The sequence below is a fragment of the Argiope bruennichi genome, chromosome X2 (assembly GCF_947563725.1).
Source record: "Argiope bruennichi chromosome X2, qqArgBrue1.1, whole genome shotgun sequence".
Taxonomy (NCBI): domain Eukaryota; kingdom Metazoa; phylum Arthropoda; class Arachnida; order Araneae; family Araneidae; genus Argiope; species Argiope bruennichi.
Window position 1 is genome coordinate 37,783,509 of NC_079163.1, and position 17,723 is coordinate 37,801,231.

The 17,723-nt window shown below is 27.4% G+C and overlaps 1 protein-coding gene across 6 annotated transcripts in view; it reads left to right on the forward strand.

Annotated features, from left to right (window-relative positions):
* The first annotated feature begins 1,388 nt into the window (after positions 1-1,388).
* The window catches only part of LOC129960168 (elongin-A3-like), a 42,657-nt gene continuing 26,322 nt past the window's right edge, over positions 1,389-17,723 (forward strand). For 5 of the 6 annotated variants that reach the window (XM_056073365.1, XM_056073366.1, XM_056073368.1 and 2 more), the window contains exons 1-4: positions 1,395-1,518; positions 13,659-13,720; positions 16,738-16,803; positions 17,421-17,521. In XM_056073365.1, coding sequence (XP_055929340.1) covers positions 1,466-1,518; positions 13,659-13,720; positions 16,738-16,803; positions 17,421-17,521 — 282 coding nt within the window. In that variant the 5' untranslated portion in view covers positions 1,395-1,465. Of the gene's footprint in view, positions 1,519-13,658; positions 13,721-16,730; positions 16,804-17,420; positions 17,522-17,723 lie in introns of all 6 variants that reach the window. The other variant, XM_056073367.1, reaches the window with a different exon arrangement.

Here is a 17,723-nt window from a genome sequence, read left to right on the forward strand (position 1 = left end):
AAAAACTACCACATTTTAGAATTTCAAATATTCTGAATGTTATATTATGAAATAAGTTATCGATTTCTTTGTCACAATATGATTATTTCTTGAGTATCAATGTGAAAATGATATTATATCTGATTTAAAGAATAACACTGATTCTTTTGAGGTATAGCTTTGATGTGAATTATTGAAATTATAATCTCATCTTTTATAAAGAAAAAGTTATATATTTATAATTTTATTAAAAATGATTTTAATACATAAGCTGTAACCTCAAGAAAGAACTTTATTTCAATTAAGAGGACCAATAATTCTGTTTAAAATTCAATATAAAATGGTCAAAAATTTCTACAAGAAATTCATTTGGAAATATTTGTTTAAAATTTGCCCAGAGCTTTATCTGGATATTTGAAAAGGCCAGGTTAGTTCATTAATATAATTTATAATACAAATATTTTTGCGCATACACATACTGATTATTTATAAAACGAACATAAGTATAGAAAATTTATATCAATATAGAATTGAAATGAATTCTTCAGTATTTTCAAAATTAGTCACTAGAAAAATTCTAGGATTCTACAGAAAATGAGTCATTAGAAGAACTAGAATTCTACAGAAAATTAGTCAATAGAAGAAAGAACTTTATATCTATACAGAATACTATGAATTATTATAGTACAAACCCTTCATTTGAGCTAATAAAAAAAATTTATGCATTAATTTTATTCATCTACATATAGGAAATAATAAACGAAACAAAACGAAAGTGCAAAGTTTATTTCTATTCTGATTTATGACTGCAAGCTGTATTCTACATAAATCAAAATTATTGTGATGTTATTTTCAAATATATATACATGTAGTAATTTTCTTTTATGGATAGTGTGGTGAAAGCTTATGAGTCAGTTAATAGCTACGCTACACGAGCAATTGCTTTTGTATTGTGGTCATGTTGCTCGGCTGCGAACCACAAGGTCCCAGGTTCTGTCTTCGCACATCACAATCTGCTACAATGGTATGTAATTTCTTTTTTGATACTTGTACAAATGATTATTTAGCAAGATAACTTATAAAAGTATTATTTTTAATACAACTGTCATATTTCAGTAACTTTCATAAAAATAAAATATTATTATATAAAAACACTAAAAATAAATATAATATTTAGAAATAATTTCTTCTAGCAGAAAATCCTTGTTAAGAAAATTTTCAAAATACTGAGGGAAAATGCAGTGTATATAAATGCACTGTCAACTGAATTTTATGAAAAAAGATCCCTTTTTTTAAAAATTCATTTTAATAATAATTATGCCCTATAGTGCATACACTAACTTCACTATGAAGCAAAATTAAAAAGTAATAAATCTGTTAAACAGTGCAGGATGTTTGCCGGATAGAGAGTCGATCTCTAGATTGTGTTTCGTTCTGTCGCTATAACTGTCACTGTTGTTTATCAAATTCCAAGTTCAAAATCGTTATGAAAAGAAATATTATCCCATTTTTAATCAAAGCTCACCTCATCTTGTTGTCGTAAGTTACCTTTTATTCATTTATAATGGCTGTTGTGTTTAAATTAAATCTATTTGTAAGAACGTATTTGCATTTAGTGCAGCGTTACCGCAAATACTGAAAGTTACAAACATTCGATATGTGCTGGAAATAATCGTTATTAAGATGATTAATATTTAACATTTTTTTAAATTATTTTCTTTAGAAATCCTATATTCATGTGCAGAAATGATTAACTTGTAGTAAATGCTGAATTATATATTTCATTTGCATACTGCTTTCTTTATTAAAACAGTTCCGACGTTATTTAGCATTTGAAAATTAAAAAGGGAAACAAAATCTTTACAATAATTTATGCAGGTAATGAAATTCATTTTCTGCAACTTGAGTCACTGTATTTCTCGTAATTATTTCTCTATTATTTGTATTTCCTTATGAAGTGCTGAAGTATATTTTATTTATGAGCCTTTTAGTTTTTCCATTTATTGTTTAGTATGATTTAATTATTTTGAAACCTGAAATTCAAGTAATCTTTTTTTCTTCATGAAAACAGTTGTAAAAAATATTACCCAAGTGATAAATGCTGCAATATTCTCGGTACTAAATAAAAAAAAAATATTAACAGATAAGGTAGTTAGTAATGTAAGAAAATAAGATTTCATACTTTGAAAGATGAGCCATTTTAATTTATGGTCATTATTGCTGTTTATTGTATAATAATTATAATTCTATTTGTTATTTTGTAAATTCGAAAGACCCAGTTTTGTACCCTCTAATTGATTACAGAATATGAATTATCCCTTTTAACACCTCTAGATGTAACTGATGATAATTTTTATCTACAGTCTCTAACAGGAACTGTGTTTGTTTAGATATGTAGTTAACATAAATTTATAAACTTTGTTGAAGGAGCTCTTTCTCGATGTTATGCATGTTCCATTATGTGGTTTTGTTTAGGGTAAACCAGGTTTTCCTAAACAAAGTAAACTTTTTGTACTCTAAGAAATTCTGATATATTTCAGAGATAATTATTTTTTAAATGAAAATTTTTCAACTGTTTAAAGCAGTAGAAATTCTTCAGGTAAAAAATTTAACCTGAAAGTAATTATTATTTTTAACATCTTCTGCTTTGATGTATAATTTGTTTCAACAATTTTAAGTTATTTCTAATTTTTCTCAAGAGCAAAACAAGGAGATCAAAAACATATAACTGCACATATTTTAATGAAATAGAATAAATCAGTAAAATATTTACTTCTGCTTGTCTGGCAATTTCTTATATATAAATCTACCATTACTTGTGCCTCTGTAATGAAGCAGAGGAAAAGTTGTTAGCATTATGCCCCTAAAGAAAATTTACTCTGAAAAAACCTTTGGATTCACTTAGATCTTTGTGGTCTGTTTCCTAGAGTTTCAATACAAGAGCATAGGCAATTATTAACAATATTAGATGACCTGTGTCATTAAACATTTGCTCACCCATTAAAATCAAGATCCTTTTTTTTTTTTTTTTTTTTTTTTTAAAGAGGTATAGTAGATTTAAATAATGTGCTGAAATCTTTTTGCATAGAAACATGTTCATTCACACTGACGTCTAGTGGTTTGAAATTTATGAATCAGCAGTTTCATAATTTTTGTGATAGGAGTAAGAAGTCTGAAAAGAATAATATCTATACACCTCAGCTGAATGATTAAAGCAAAAGATTTAATTACACTACTGTTCATGGAATAAATGTCTTGCTAGAAATTGGAGGTTTGCATCAGAGTTTCTGGTCTAAAACTCTTGCATTTTAGCATTCAAAAATGATTTGTATTTGAAAGCCATTACTTTGACTCTAGAAACCAGTTGAAAACAACATTTTAATTTCTTGTATGCTTCAGCCGTTTTTGAAATTCCCATGATAATAGTTCTTTATAGGTTTTGTTGGTCTATATTATTCTATATTCTTTGTTATACCACAGAGCAATTCATTGTTAAAGAATCACAGATAAATATCAGCCCCTCTTATTCAAGTTTTCTTAATTATAATATTGCCATCATGCTTGTAACATTTTGATGCATTTGGTGATGTTAAGTATCATGATTATGGTGATTAAAAATGAGGAGTACAAAAGATTCAAAATTACTATCCATTTATTAAACAAATAAAACATAGTCAACCTGAGATGTCTAAAACATTAAGGTTTTGTAAATGTAAATTTTCATAAATATATAAATATACATATGTAATTTGCATAAATACTGTCACTTTTGAAATGTCCCCAGTACATCCAACTAATAAAAAAACAATAATATACATTCAGCAATTCTTTCCTGCTACTTAACATAACATATTGCTAAATAGACATGTTTGCAGTTTTAGAATAAGAAATTCTAACCACCTAAAAAAATTGTTTGGCATTTAATTGTGGGAGCCTTTTTTTTTTTTTTTTAATAAAAAAGCTATTACAAAATTGAATATAAAATTTTTTTATTTAACAAAAATCTTAATCATGCAGATGATTAATAATTTTTTTAAAAATTTTATTAATTTTCACTAATATTTTTAATTGTATTTTGTAATATTTTTCGTTATTGTAGCAATATTTACATAACTTCTATTGTTTCATTATAATTTTAAGTGCACTTTTAAAGCTCACTTAAAAAAGTTTATTCCTTACTCTCAATATAATGGCAGTTTACACTTACATGTATATGAATAATCTAAATCATGAATTATAAAAGAAAGAAAAGTAAAAATGTCAACTGTGGTGTCAAAAGATGCTTTATTTTTTAAATATACCTGGGAAGAAACAAAAATTATATGTTTACAGAAATTGTTGAAAAATCTTCTACATGCAGGGATAACAGTCCTGAACACATGAATATTCCATATGTTGTTAGAAATCTTAAATATCATCTATTTAAATATAGCAGTGTTAAAAATTGATGAAAATAAAATTACTATAAAATATAAGGAGGTGAGAGTTCTAGCTTGGCTTTGGGTTAAGATAAATTCGAGTTTTACTTTATCATGATTTGCTTTCTTTCATTTGCTATCCTTCTTCCCCACCACCACCAATGAAGTTTTCTTTTTGCTGTATGCAAATTTGATAATGATTTGGTTAATTATGTAAAATATTTTGGTATTTAATTACAAAAGTTAATTATGGTTGAATTATGTTTTGAAACGACTAAGAGATGAAAACTGAAATTAAAGTAAAAGAATTTCATTTTAGTGAATGATGTAAGGTGTATGCTTTTTTTAAAAAAATCGTATGTTGTTATTTCTGCATTAGTTTGAATCAAATTGAGAGTTTTAATTCTTTGATGAATTACTCAGTTTTTCTGTTTCTTTTCTATTTTCTTCTTCATTTGCAAATAATTGTATGTTTTCTTTTCTTTGATTTCTTACATGGCATTTTCTTCATTTATGATGTCTAGTTTTATTTTTTGACAATTTGTCTTCTTATTCATAGTATAAAGGCTTTTAATTATATAATACGTATGTGAACTCAGCTTCTCTTTCATATATTAAAGGGCTTCTTTTTTTCAATTGTGAATCCAACTAAAGACGCAGTTCTTTCAGTTACAGTAGTTTTATTTAAAGTACATTAAGTCAGTTCAGCTGTTATGCTTGTGAAAATCAAACTTCTCTTTTTTAACAGTGGATTCATGCATACTTTTTAATCCGACCTACAATTTTTTTTCTTTTTTTTGTGCAGTTCATCCTTTTTCCTGTTAAGTATATCTGTCTTTAGCTGAGCATCATATAATTACATTTGCTGTCAACTTAATGAATGAAAATTAATCGATTGAGTACATTAAATGCTTCAAATCACTTCCATGTGTCAGTGGATTTCAGATATCTGCTGCAAAGTAAATTTGACAACTACCATATTCCTTCATTCTCTTAAATTTATTGAGAATTAGTTATTCTTCATCTTTCTGTAAAGGAGACGTTTGAAGTGATTTGATTAAGATATTCTCTGTGAAATTGCCTGAATATATATGAATTTATGGATCATTCAATCAGATATTCTTGTGGGCATATTATTATTATTGATTTCAAAACACAAAATTTTTGTAACATAAAGCATAATTTAATTATTCCATTGAAAGTACCATTGCTGTAAACAAGGGAAAGGAAATTATCCTGTCGTGTATATATAAATAGTATTCAGTTGGAGCTAAAAACTGGTTACCCTTGACAAATACTAATATTTTTAAACAAAACACTCTGATTTTAATAATTGCCCTGAACTTGGGTAAATACCCATGAATTTTATACTCACGAACTTGATATTAACCTAACCCATAGCATTAAAATTGTATAAAAATATACTTATCACATTTTTGGGCTAGAACAAATGTATTTTATTTGGTTATTCTTTTTATTAAATAATGAACATTATCATATCAGCATTTTTTATTTATTCCATACTAGTTTTATTTAACTTGTCATTGAAATCTATTGTATTTCCCCATGTCTGGAAACAAACAAGAAATATTTCTTTTTTACATCCTACATCTAAAAATTTTTAAAGTATAATTTTTCAGTATTCAGCAGCCACTAATTTATTTTGCTTGTGAAATAAGATTTCTTCTTTATTTGAAATAGACTTATAACTTGATATCATTTACACTAACTTATCAAAGATCTTTGACTATTGATTTTTGAATTCTTTTAAATAAATTGCTTAGAATTTCATGTTAACATGACAGAATGGCTTCATTCTTATTTATGTAATAGGAATCTCTTATGTTCATTTCAATAACGCTGTTTCATATAGTTTCTAGGATACTTCTAGTACTCTTCAGGACTGTTAGTCTTGGTACCAAGCCTTTTATTTTATTCATTAATGACCTTATTAATAATTTAAAGTACTCTTAGTATCTTGTATTTTCAGGAGACTTTAAGTGATTAATTCATTATTTTCTAATATTGATGCCTTACTTATTGATCTTCTATAGAGAAATCTTGATCCCCTTTTAAGTGTTACAGAATGAATACTGATAAATGTAGTATAATTAGTTATACTAGAAAAGCATATCTTTGAACCATATTTTTAAAAGTGAATGACCTTGTTTAATCATGCACATATTCTTTCATAGATTTGGGTGCCCTCTTTGATGTTAAAATTGATTTTGCCCGAAATATTAATTATATAGTATCCAAAGCCTTTGATAGATTAGGCATTCTCAGATGTAAAAGGAGATAATTTTTGAGCAAAATAGCCTTGAAGGTTTTATTCTGTGCTCCTGTCAAATCTTGTTTGGGACATGGTAGCAATATTTAGGTTACTAATTACCATAATAAAATTCAAATTAGTGAATGTATTTAATCCAGTTTCTTTCTGTACAAGAACAATGGATTTTACTCTCCAGATATATCTTCTTGTTTATTCGATATGTTTAATTTGCCTAGGAAATGTTTGTGTTCTTTTCTTTAATGAGGTTATCAGTGGTTTAATTCATTTTACAGATATACTGAGATCTTTACACTTCGCTGTGGTTGTAAAACATTTAAGGAACCAGAGTACTTTTCCAAATGTTTATTCTAAATTTAGTTATATTTAACAGGTTATGTTTTATAAAATTTATTAAACTGAACAGAAATTTTGATGAACTTAACACCCATCATATGACTTCAATTTTTTAACTGACTTCAGTACATTATCCTTTTTTTTTTTTTTCCTTCTTCTTTTTTTTTTTTTTTTAATGTTTGAATTGAACATTATATTTGTCTGTACATATTGGGATATATTGTTTGTTCTGTGTTTGAGTTTCTTTTACTTTCTTGACCTGTTCTTTCTTAAGTACTCTTTTAATTTGAAGTTCTAAAAATTAACATTGATGTTGATTGATTTTAATATCATGGTTCATTTGTGGCTCTTAGTGTGTGTGTGTGTATGGTGCTTTTGTAGTTACATGTTTTCATATTAATCATTTAAGTATTTCCATTTTTGATACTTAATGTGACTTTGTACTTTGTAATTATATATATATATTTGCTTTTACTTACATATTTTTGATGTGTCTAAGGACAAATGAAATGCAAATAAGATAATATTTATCAAAATATGTAAACAGAAAAGGCCAATATGTTTGAAAAAAATGAAAAATATTTTTCACTAGAAATGTTTAGTGTCAGTTACATATTCTGGTTTAACCCATTAACCGCTGGTGTTGCGTTGACGCAACGGTCAATATAAAAAAATAACGATTAAACAAATTTTTGAATAAATTAAAGTTTTATGTTAAAGAATAGCACTACTAACAAATCAGAGAAAAAATTGACTTAAGTAAATTGTTTTACACCTTATAATCGATGTTTGACTTTAAGCATTTTTTTTTTTTTTTGTTCAAATTTCCAAACTCTTAGAAAAAATATAAATTAAAAACAAATTGGAGTTTGGCTGTGAAATACATTAGCCATGGTCACTCTTTGTCAGTACATTCCACAAAGTAGGTGTTTCTTTGGGGGATGAGGGGAAAGTAAAAACAGGTGTTGCGTTCGCGCAACGTCAGCGGAAAGGGGGTAGACTGTTATCCTTCTTGAAAGATTTCATTTCAGTACTGTGCGTCTTATTGGTAGCAACTTTTTTATCCTTTGTGGTTTAAAATGCGTAGAACAAGATATCTTACATTAGAAGAAGCTTTGGAAAAAATTTTCGAACGAAATTCCGATGACGAAGATGCAGATGAGACCGATATTATTGTCATACCTCCATAAACAGCAGATGCTAGTGATGAAGAAGAAGGTAATGAAAATATTTTAAATAACGATAATGAAATTTTACCTGGAGATACTGCAGGGGAAGTTGAAGTTCATGTAAAGAAGAAGTTAGATCCTCCCAAAAGTTCTGCTAAAAAAATAAAAAAAAAAGGTAAAAGGAAGAATTACGAAGGACAAGAAAGGAACCAATTGATTGGCCTCAACCAAAAAAAATGAAAAAGCTTCAATTGATCGTAACAAACAAATCATAGAAGACAAAACTAGTGCAGATATTTTCAATCTTTTTTTCTTTTTTTTTTCAGTATGAAGAAAACAAAAAGATACTTGTTGTTCGGTGGAACGACAACTCTGTTGTGACAATAGGGTCAAAGTTTGGAAAAATTGAACCACTAAAATATTTTCTCGATACTCTAAAAATCAGAAGAAGAAAATATTAGTAGCCCAACCTCACTGCATTTAGCAATATAATCAGAAAATAGGTGGTGTAGATTTGTGTGACAATTTTGTTTCCAATTACAGAATTAGGGTCGGTGGCAAAAGATGCTGGTGGCCGATATTTTCAAATTTCATCGATGTTGCACTAACAAATGCTTGGAGAATATCAAGATTTTCTGAAGAAGGAAGTAAAAAGTCACTGTTGGATTTTAGACGAGAGGTTGTGCTTCATCTGTTACAGACGCCCTTGGATAGTGAGATAAATAAGAAAAGATCAGCTACAGGATGTCGGAGCAAATTGAACCTTACAAAACCAATATCCAAAGGACATCTATTTGTTAAGTCCACAGACAGTAGAAGACTACGTTGCAAGTATTGCCACAGCCAAACTATTTATCGATGCAATGTTTGTGAAGTTGTTTTACACCACAATTGTAGTGAAGCATTACTTGAAATTTATATCACTTTATTCTTACATAATAAGCTTGTCAACTACATTTATTTGTTAGTTTTTAATAAATTAAAATTTCCAAAGAAGTGTTTTGACTATTTTACACCCTTTAATAAGCTCACAAAAATTTCTAGTTTCTAAAACGTGAAGAAAATGTGGCGTAGTGCTCGGTGATAACAATCAACATTCGTACTTCTTTTCCTCTGACGTTGCGCCAACGCAACACCCTATATTTTTAAAGTTAAGAGCATTTTCCTTATTTTTACATTAAATTACTATTATAAGTGGTCAAAATAATAACTTGTATTGTTTGCATCAGAAACAAATAATGATTTTGAGTTTTGGCGTTTAATGGGTTAACACCAGTGACAAAAGTATCATTTCTCTTATAGACTGTTCGAAGAACAGCAATTGTCCATAAGACGGAGGCTCTGACTGTAATGAATTCTCCCACAGAGAGAAAATGCATTATTTTAAGAAACTTTTTTCTTTTTCTTCCTGCCTCAGGTTTCATGTTTTTTCATGACTTGATTTGAGTTTTTAGGGAGAATGCAAACATTTTAAATTAAAAATATATACAATTTGGGTGGGTTATTTTGTTAAAAAAAATTAGCTTATTAATTTCATCGGAATATAGTGTTTTTTTTTATTTGATACAGGCCAGGAGAAAGGGGACTTAATATTCTTATATTACAATAATTAAATTCATCATAAGTAACAAGATCACCTTTTTTTTTTTTTTTTTTTTTTAACCTTTTTCTCAATAAACTGACCGTCATATATTTTGTTTTTGTTATGAAAGTGAATTGCTTCTTTGTAAAGCAAAATTACATGCTTCGTTAGCAGGTTCATAATGGATATTTTGCCCAATAGGAGAATCATAAGATTATCTGCCAAACATAAAATATGCTTGATGAGGTTTTGTTATTGAATGGGGGAGTTTAATTATATAAAACTTGTTCTAATAATTTTGCCCATAGAATATATTTGGATGAGGAATTTACTATACTGACAGTGCTATAATAATCATTTATTAAATGCATTACAGTAACAAATTCTTAATTTGCAAAATGACAACGTTTACAAAGTTCGGATTTAGTGATTTAATAGTAGACCTTAATGAAAAAGAATTTAAAACCAAAAGTTCTTTTTCTCACTTCCTAAAGTAACATGTTTTCTTACTGTAGTTGAGACAAGATCCACGTTCACATTCAAAAGCAGTGACAATGTTTTCCCCTGTGCTAAGTGGAAAATCTTTCAGTTGAACCGGAAAAAGTATTGCACTGCAACATATAATGATAACACTTATCTTGAATCTTCTTTCTCTCATAGATTCCTACCTCTGAAATGTACAGTTTGTGGTGGATTTACCCATCCTGATTAGGGGAGATGTTAGTAAAATTTTGCTTAACATAGGAATCTGGGCGTTTGCCAATGGGGATGAGTTAGAGTGCAGAAAACATTGTATCTATAAATTTAAGGTGCTTTCGTTCAATTTTTTTACAAAAAAAAAAAAAAAATGAAAAACGTCGAACTTCCAATCGTTGTTTTAAAAAAAAATTATGCATTTCCTCTTGAAAAATCGTGGAAGGTACAAGAAGTGTGTATTCTGCAAATTTCACTTAGGTTACTTAAAAGTAATAATATTAAATCAAGAAATTTAAAAAAATGTTGTAATCTTGTATTTAATAGGAAAAAAATTTAAAAATTATGTACTGTTTATTTCTTTACTAACAAGGATTGCACAGGACAGTGTTTTATAAAAAAATAAATTCAACCAGCAAGGGTAAAACATAGTTGTACAAAAAATATATAAGATTTCTTAATTTCGTTATATAAGAAATTAATCAAAAATACAAACATTATGAAATTTCTATTAAAAAAATTATTTCTGAATCCGGCCTGAAGACTTTCTCAAGGGTCACCCTCAGGCAGTAATTACTATAGAGGAAAGCATTTCTTTAAATACTTGAAAATTATCCTGAATAAAATTAAAGAGGAAGATAACTTTATAATTAATAGTAAAAAAAAAGTTTCGGATTTTCTTTAAAAAAAAAAAAACATTAATAAACTTAATACTTACGATTTTAAAAATTTGTACTCTAATTTACCTCATGAAAAATTAATAGATGTCTGTACTTTTATATATGACGAATATTTAAACGAGAATATTAATGCAAAGAATAACTGGCTGAAATTATATAAATTTAATATTAATGAAAATTAATTTTTAACAGAATTACTTTTTATAAACAAGTAAAGGGCATTCCAATGGGAACAGCTTTCTCAAGTGCTTTAGCCAATATTTTCTTACATTATTATGAGGAAAAAAAAATTAAACACAGTTTAATAAACGGTTGGAGATTTATTGATGATTTACTTTTGTTAAACTTAAATAATACTAATATTGTTACTAATTGTTATACAAAAGATTTAGTTCTAACTGAAACAAACGAAAATTAACTTAAAGCTACCTATCTAGATTTAAAAATTTCGATTTTTAATGGTAAAAAATTAGTAGGTATTTGCGATAAAAGGGATGAATTCAACTTTAAAATAATTAAACTTTGTAATTACCATTCTAATTTAAACTCTAAAATTTTCAGAATTTTAATTTTCTCACTATTTAACAGGATTAAAAAAATTTGAAATAGTAAAATTTCTTGTATTGAAGCAACAAATAAAGTCTTTAAAAACTTAACTACTTATGAATTTCCCAAAAACTTTTGCAATAGAAGTTTTAATAAGAGAAGGTTTATCTTTATTTCACAACTAAATATAAGCTTTCTAGTACATGTTAACTCAATAAATGGCGCTGAGGCTCTCCAATTATTACTTAGAATGACGAAGCAGTTTACGGGGAGTGATATTGCAGACGCCGCTATGGTCGCCGGAAGTTTCAATGTAGTTTCGCGTGGTGCCTTTTTTGTAGAATAGTCTAGAGTATTACCTGCTGCTGGTATGTTTTCTCCTTTTTGTTTTAATGATATTTTCGGTTTGTGAGTGATCTTTTGTAGTTTATGTTGTGTTATTGTAATTTCGTTTGGAATTTATAATTTATTATTTTATTTCTGTGAAACTACTTTATCTCTTAGGCCTCAATTTCAGGGGATTTTCGGGTCACGAGGGATCAGTATTTTTGGACGAAAGTCAGACCCCTCACTGAAAAAATCCCTTGTTTGAATCCCTGCCTCAGGGTGACCCTAAAGAAAGTCTTCAGGCCGGATTCATCATTTCTTTTCCTTCTTTTTGCTTATATATGTATATATAATATAATATAATGTTTTTTGTAGTTTGTTGTTTATTTGTAGATTATCCCACCTGAATAATGAAACTAGAATTAACAAATTTATTTCCTAAATAATTTAATATAAATAACTTTTTGTTTATAACATAGATAAAAATTCTTTACATAGTCGATTTATTTATAAATTTTTCAATTTTGTTTAATTTTGAGGAATGTGACTTTGTTTTAAAAGCAAGACATCTTGTTATGTAGTAACATTAATGTGTACAAGAAAAGGGGAAGACACAAATTTATCGCATCTGTACAGTTCAGTTTATTTGTTTTGCAATTGGTTATACTAAGAGTAAATTTGGGCAGTCAAATAAATAGTGTGCCATGTTTTTGCTATGTCCTGTATGTAAAAGTAGTATTTATATGTAATTTTCTCCTATATGTAAAATCTGTTACAATATTCTGCATTGCTTTAAAAAAAAATTCTATAGAAAATATTCTGTTCTGTTTCCTATCAGGTTAAAATTCTTTGCACCAATTGGTCTATTTTATTTTTGACTTATTTTTGTTTAATATTCTATTTAAAAGTCTTGCTTAATAAAGCTCTAATGCAAGTACTGCTTCTCAATATGTTTTATGTATCTGAGCTTGCATAGCATTCTATAATAAGTTATGAAAATTGATAGTTCCTTAAAAAAAAGTAATATAGCAATCATGCGAGCTTGCCACCTTCTTTAAAAATAGAATTTCTTATACTTCCGAAGGAATTTAGCCAGTAGTTGATGGAACCATTCAAAAGTGAATGACAAATTACTAGTCCTATCTTCTTCATCCAACCATGTTACCCACAAGTCTGCACCTTTCTTTGGTTTCAAATTTTGATTGTCATCATGCAAATATGTCATATTATGTGGAAGTTAGTGTATTTCATTGCAAATTTGAAAAATTTCATTGTAATAAAGAAATTTTAATAAAAGTATATAGAATCTGTTAGCCTGCTTTTATATTCTTCATGGCTTCAAAGGAATTATGTTGTAAATAGAGAGAAAAATTAATCACGGAGAAATCCTTTACATTAATTGCCATCTCATTTCAATATGAATGGAATAATAAAAAGTGTTGTAAATAGGAATCTGCATTGAAAATGGAAATGCTAAAGTGGGACAGTGCTATAAATAGTCTTCTATTTCATATGATTCATGTTTTTCATTTTTATGCAATTTTTACTTCTTGCAGAAATTTCAGTTACTGTTTTTTAATTTTTTGTGTGTGTGTGATATTTCCTCAATGAATTCATTTTGGTTAAATTGCTTTACAGGTATAATTTTGCCTACATTTTCCATGGAGCCATTTACAAGACAAAACTTATTACAGAACAAGGTAAATTTTTCAAAAGTTTTATCTTTTAATCAACTATTTTTCTCACTTAACAGCATCGCATTTCGAACTCAGGTGGTGCAAATAAATCTTTGTTGTTGCCTGTTTACAGCGCATGTAAAATCATTTTCTGTTAGAAATTCTGTCTTTGTTAGATAAATAGTATAATAGAAATCTATTTGTATGAGTATAATAAAAATCGTATGTGTATTTAATCTTCATTGTATGTTGACAAAACAATAAAAAAATGTATAGATGTAATTTTTTCCTGTACAGGAATATTTGAAAAGTATTTAATTTCTTGTATTGGATATCATTATTGACTTATAAACAGACACCACTAACTCTCGCGTATTTGTTAAATATTTGGCTTGTGATTTTTCTATGTAGGATATTCCCCCCCCCTTATTAATTTTCTTTATTAATGAAAGAAAGAGTGATAAAAGAAAGTTTTGTGCTGCAAGGGAAGGAGACTTATTTTGGTTCCAAAATATTATCCCTTCTGATTCATTGTGGTCAGTTGTCTTGCTTTTTGTGGCTTTAATTCCTTTGAGTAATAACAAGATGCGTAGGCATCATGAAGAATTCTTAAATTTGAAAACCATCTTTAAGCAACTTAAAAGTGCTTAATTTTATAAAAAGAGCAAGATTTTGTCAAGAAGGGCACAGAAAACGTTTTGAAAGGCGCTACAAGTATTAAGATAATATTTGATAACTTTTTCCCCCCACTGCTTTTTACAGCAGGTCAAGTGTTGTTTATTGAAATATCAGGAAGATTATCCCAAAGTGGCAGTGCAAAATATATACTATTTCATGCTTCTTGTGACTTGAAAAACGCCTGAACCTTAGTGGAATTCAAAGATGGTGAAAAATTTGTTTTATTTATGCTTGATAAAAATAAATTTAACTTTTTTAAGTATTAAAGAAAAGGATGTTGATCTTGTGATGTGCGTTAAATAAGAACACAGCAGGATGAATTTGATGCACCAAAGAGATACATCGAGTTTGGGAGAAGCTGATCTATTGACACATTCAATCATTGTTTTTGTTATTACGTCCGTTTGGAGCAATTTCCTGGACAACTTATTTAAGGGATTTTACTTTACTATATTGAAATGTAACTCATTTCCGTGTATAATTACGTTAGTCAATTGTGTAGAATGTAATATAATGAAATTTTAACTTGAAGCCACATGTTTTCAGTAATTGTGATTACTCACTTTTTTTTAAAAAAATCCGTTTGAAAATTTTTACTTGTTGAACAATCTCGACAAATTTTAATTTTTATATATAAAAAATTTCTGCTAGATTTGTTACTTGAAATTTTTAAAGAAATAAAGTTTTTCAAGATTTTTATTCTTTAGGGTTTAGGTTTTATAATTTTGTAATTCAATTTTAGCCTTTTCTCTTTTTGTAATCTTTACAGATTTTTTTTCCCCCACTGAAATCTATATATACAAGTTTATCCTGGTTCACAGAGCAACACAAACCATTCAAGTTAGGAACGTTAAATTTGGCAGAAAGTTACCTCTTGGGTAGTAGAGGCCTAATAAGAAGATATTTCTGAAAATTTTAAAGTTTAAATCAAAAATAAAAACAGAATTTTAACACGTTTTTTCCGTAACATTACAAATTATTATCTCACAAAAAATTATTTTCACTCTGTTTTAAAAGTTTCAAAGGATGTCTTTTCAATGATACCAATTTTGTTTGAAATAATGCTTTTTTTTTTAAATTGTAGTAATTTTTGGAAAATTAGTTTTGGATATAATTTTCAACGACATTTTTTATCATAATGAAATTTAAAACAATGTCATTGCTTCATCATATTGTTAAGTCACGTTAATCGTGTTAACGTTGTAAAAAAATGTTCTCTTTGCTTTAATTTAAAATTCAAACTTTAATTACCTTCATTTTTTGTATAGATTGAAATGAGTGTGAATATCCATGTGTTGAGGGTTGTTAGATGTTATGATAAAGAGATATATTCTTTTGCACTTGTCCAAAAAAACAATTTCTAAAAAATGTATTAGCTGTCTTTTTTTTTTTTTTTTTTTTTTTACTACTAATTACATGGCTGGCATCTTTCAACTTATCATGAATTTGTTTCCTTTATTTTTGAAAACCATGAATGGCGAAATTATTTTCATAAAATATGTGATCACATTGTACTAAAATAACATTGGTACAAAAAAAGAGAAATAAAACAATTTTTGTCTATTATGGAAAAAAGAAGTATAAGTAAAATCTTATCCCCAAAACTAAGATTTGCTTTTATGGTTAATTTGAGATTCAGTGGCCTGGTGACAAGATCCCAGATGTAAAGTTGGAACACTTTATGTTTGAAATTTGATTGCACTGGATAATGGCTCTACGTGGATTTGGTGCATATTAAATCTATCAGGGTAAATTTTCTCCCACTTCTGTTATAAGAAAGTTTCGAGATGGGGATATTGAATTAGGTGTCATTCTTATCATTGACTCAGTCCAGAATTTTGAATTGCCACAAAACAACTGTGACATTGCTTTAAAAAAATGGTATAGAAATATTACTTGATTAAATTTAGATCATTGCATTCTGCATGTGGGTATTATTTCCAGAATTCTAACTTTCTCTGTTCAAGCATAATTTTGGTGTATAAAGATATAATCGAAACTTTTGAAACTCCTTTTTTTACTTATATCTCATGGAAATGAAGTGTTTTATATAAAAATCTATAATCTACTGTAGGGATGTTTACCAAGCTGAAAAGTTTTACTCTAATCTGCTGTTTTCTAAATTTCTAAAGTATGTTCTTTTGGGGTACATTCACTTGATTTCTATGAAAGGACTGTTTTTTACAAATATCTGAGTAAATAAAAAATTATTTCTTCAGATTTCAAGGCTTTTGAGAAATTATTTCCATATAGATTTTATGGGAAAAAAATGTTTAATTTATTAGAAAATTGACTAAAAAAAATCACATTTATCATTTTGACTGCTTAGGAATTCAAAATGGCTAAATCTTTTTAGTTTTCAGATGTACCAAAGCTTCAGGATATGTGCATCAAGGCCTTAATGAAAGGGTTAAAGCAAAGCATGGATGGTAATTATTCTTTGTGGTGTTTTTAAAATTCTATAACACTTATTTTCTGCATTTTAAATATTTTTTTTAAACTTTTTTCCCAAAAATATCTTGTTTTGTATTAGATGATTTATGCAAATGTTTAAAATATAAGAAAAGTTGTAAAAGATTATATATTTATATGAAAAATGTTAAAAAACTGCTACAAGGGAGGTATGATTGTTTTGTTTAGTTGCAAAATAAGGAAACAAAGACTTTTCATAGTGAAAAAGCACTTTGTAAGATTATTTTCAATAAATTAATGGCATAACTTTTTATGTGTATTCAATTATGTTAAATCAATTATATAAAAAATGTTACTTTTTTTTACAAGACTTTGAATGTATTTGTTTTGAAAAATATATGGTTTCATTTTGAATACATAACATCTTTTTCAGTGATTTGAAATTTTGAACCATTCTAAAGTAAGCACTTGCAGAACACAATATTCCATTAATTTTATTCCAACTAGAAAAAAGAATCAACACTTTGGAGAGGTTTAATTGTCTTATATCTTTTTTATGTAGACTTGGAATAAGAATTTTATGATTAAATCAGTGTAGCTATTTTGATTTGATTTGATTGTGATATGTTTTCAGTTACAAAATTAATCAACAAAAATGCAAGCTTTGAAACCCTTGAACTTATTTTGGTAACCTTAAGCCCAGATAAGCTGTATAGATTAGAAGAAGAGAAGAAGGTAAATTTTCTGTTCATATAAATTTCTTTTTCCTATCTTTTTTTTTTTAATTGCTGAAATGAATTTTTTTTAGCTTTGAATTTTATATTAGCTATAAATAAAAATTAATTGACATTGTGTATTCTAAATGAAAGTGGAGAGAAAAAAATTAACATTTTGAAGACAAAAATAAATAAATAAAAAGTAAATAAAAATAAAATGT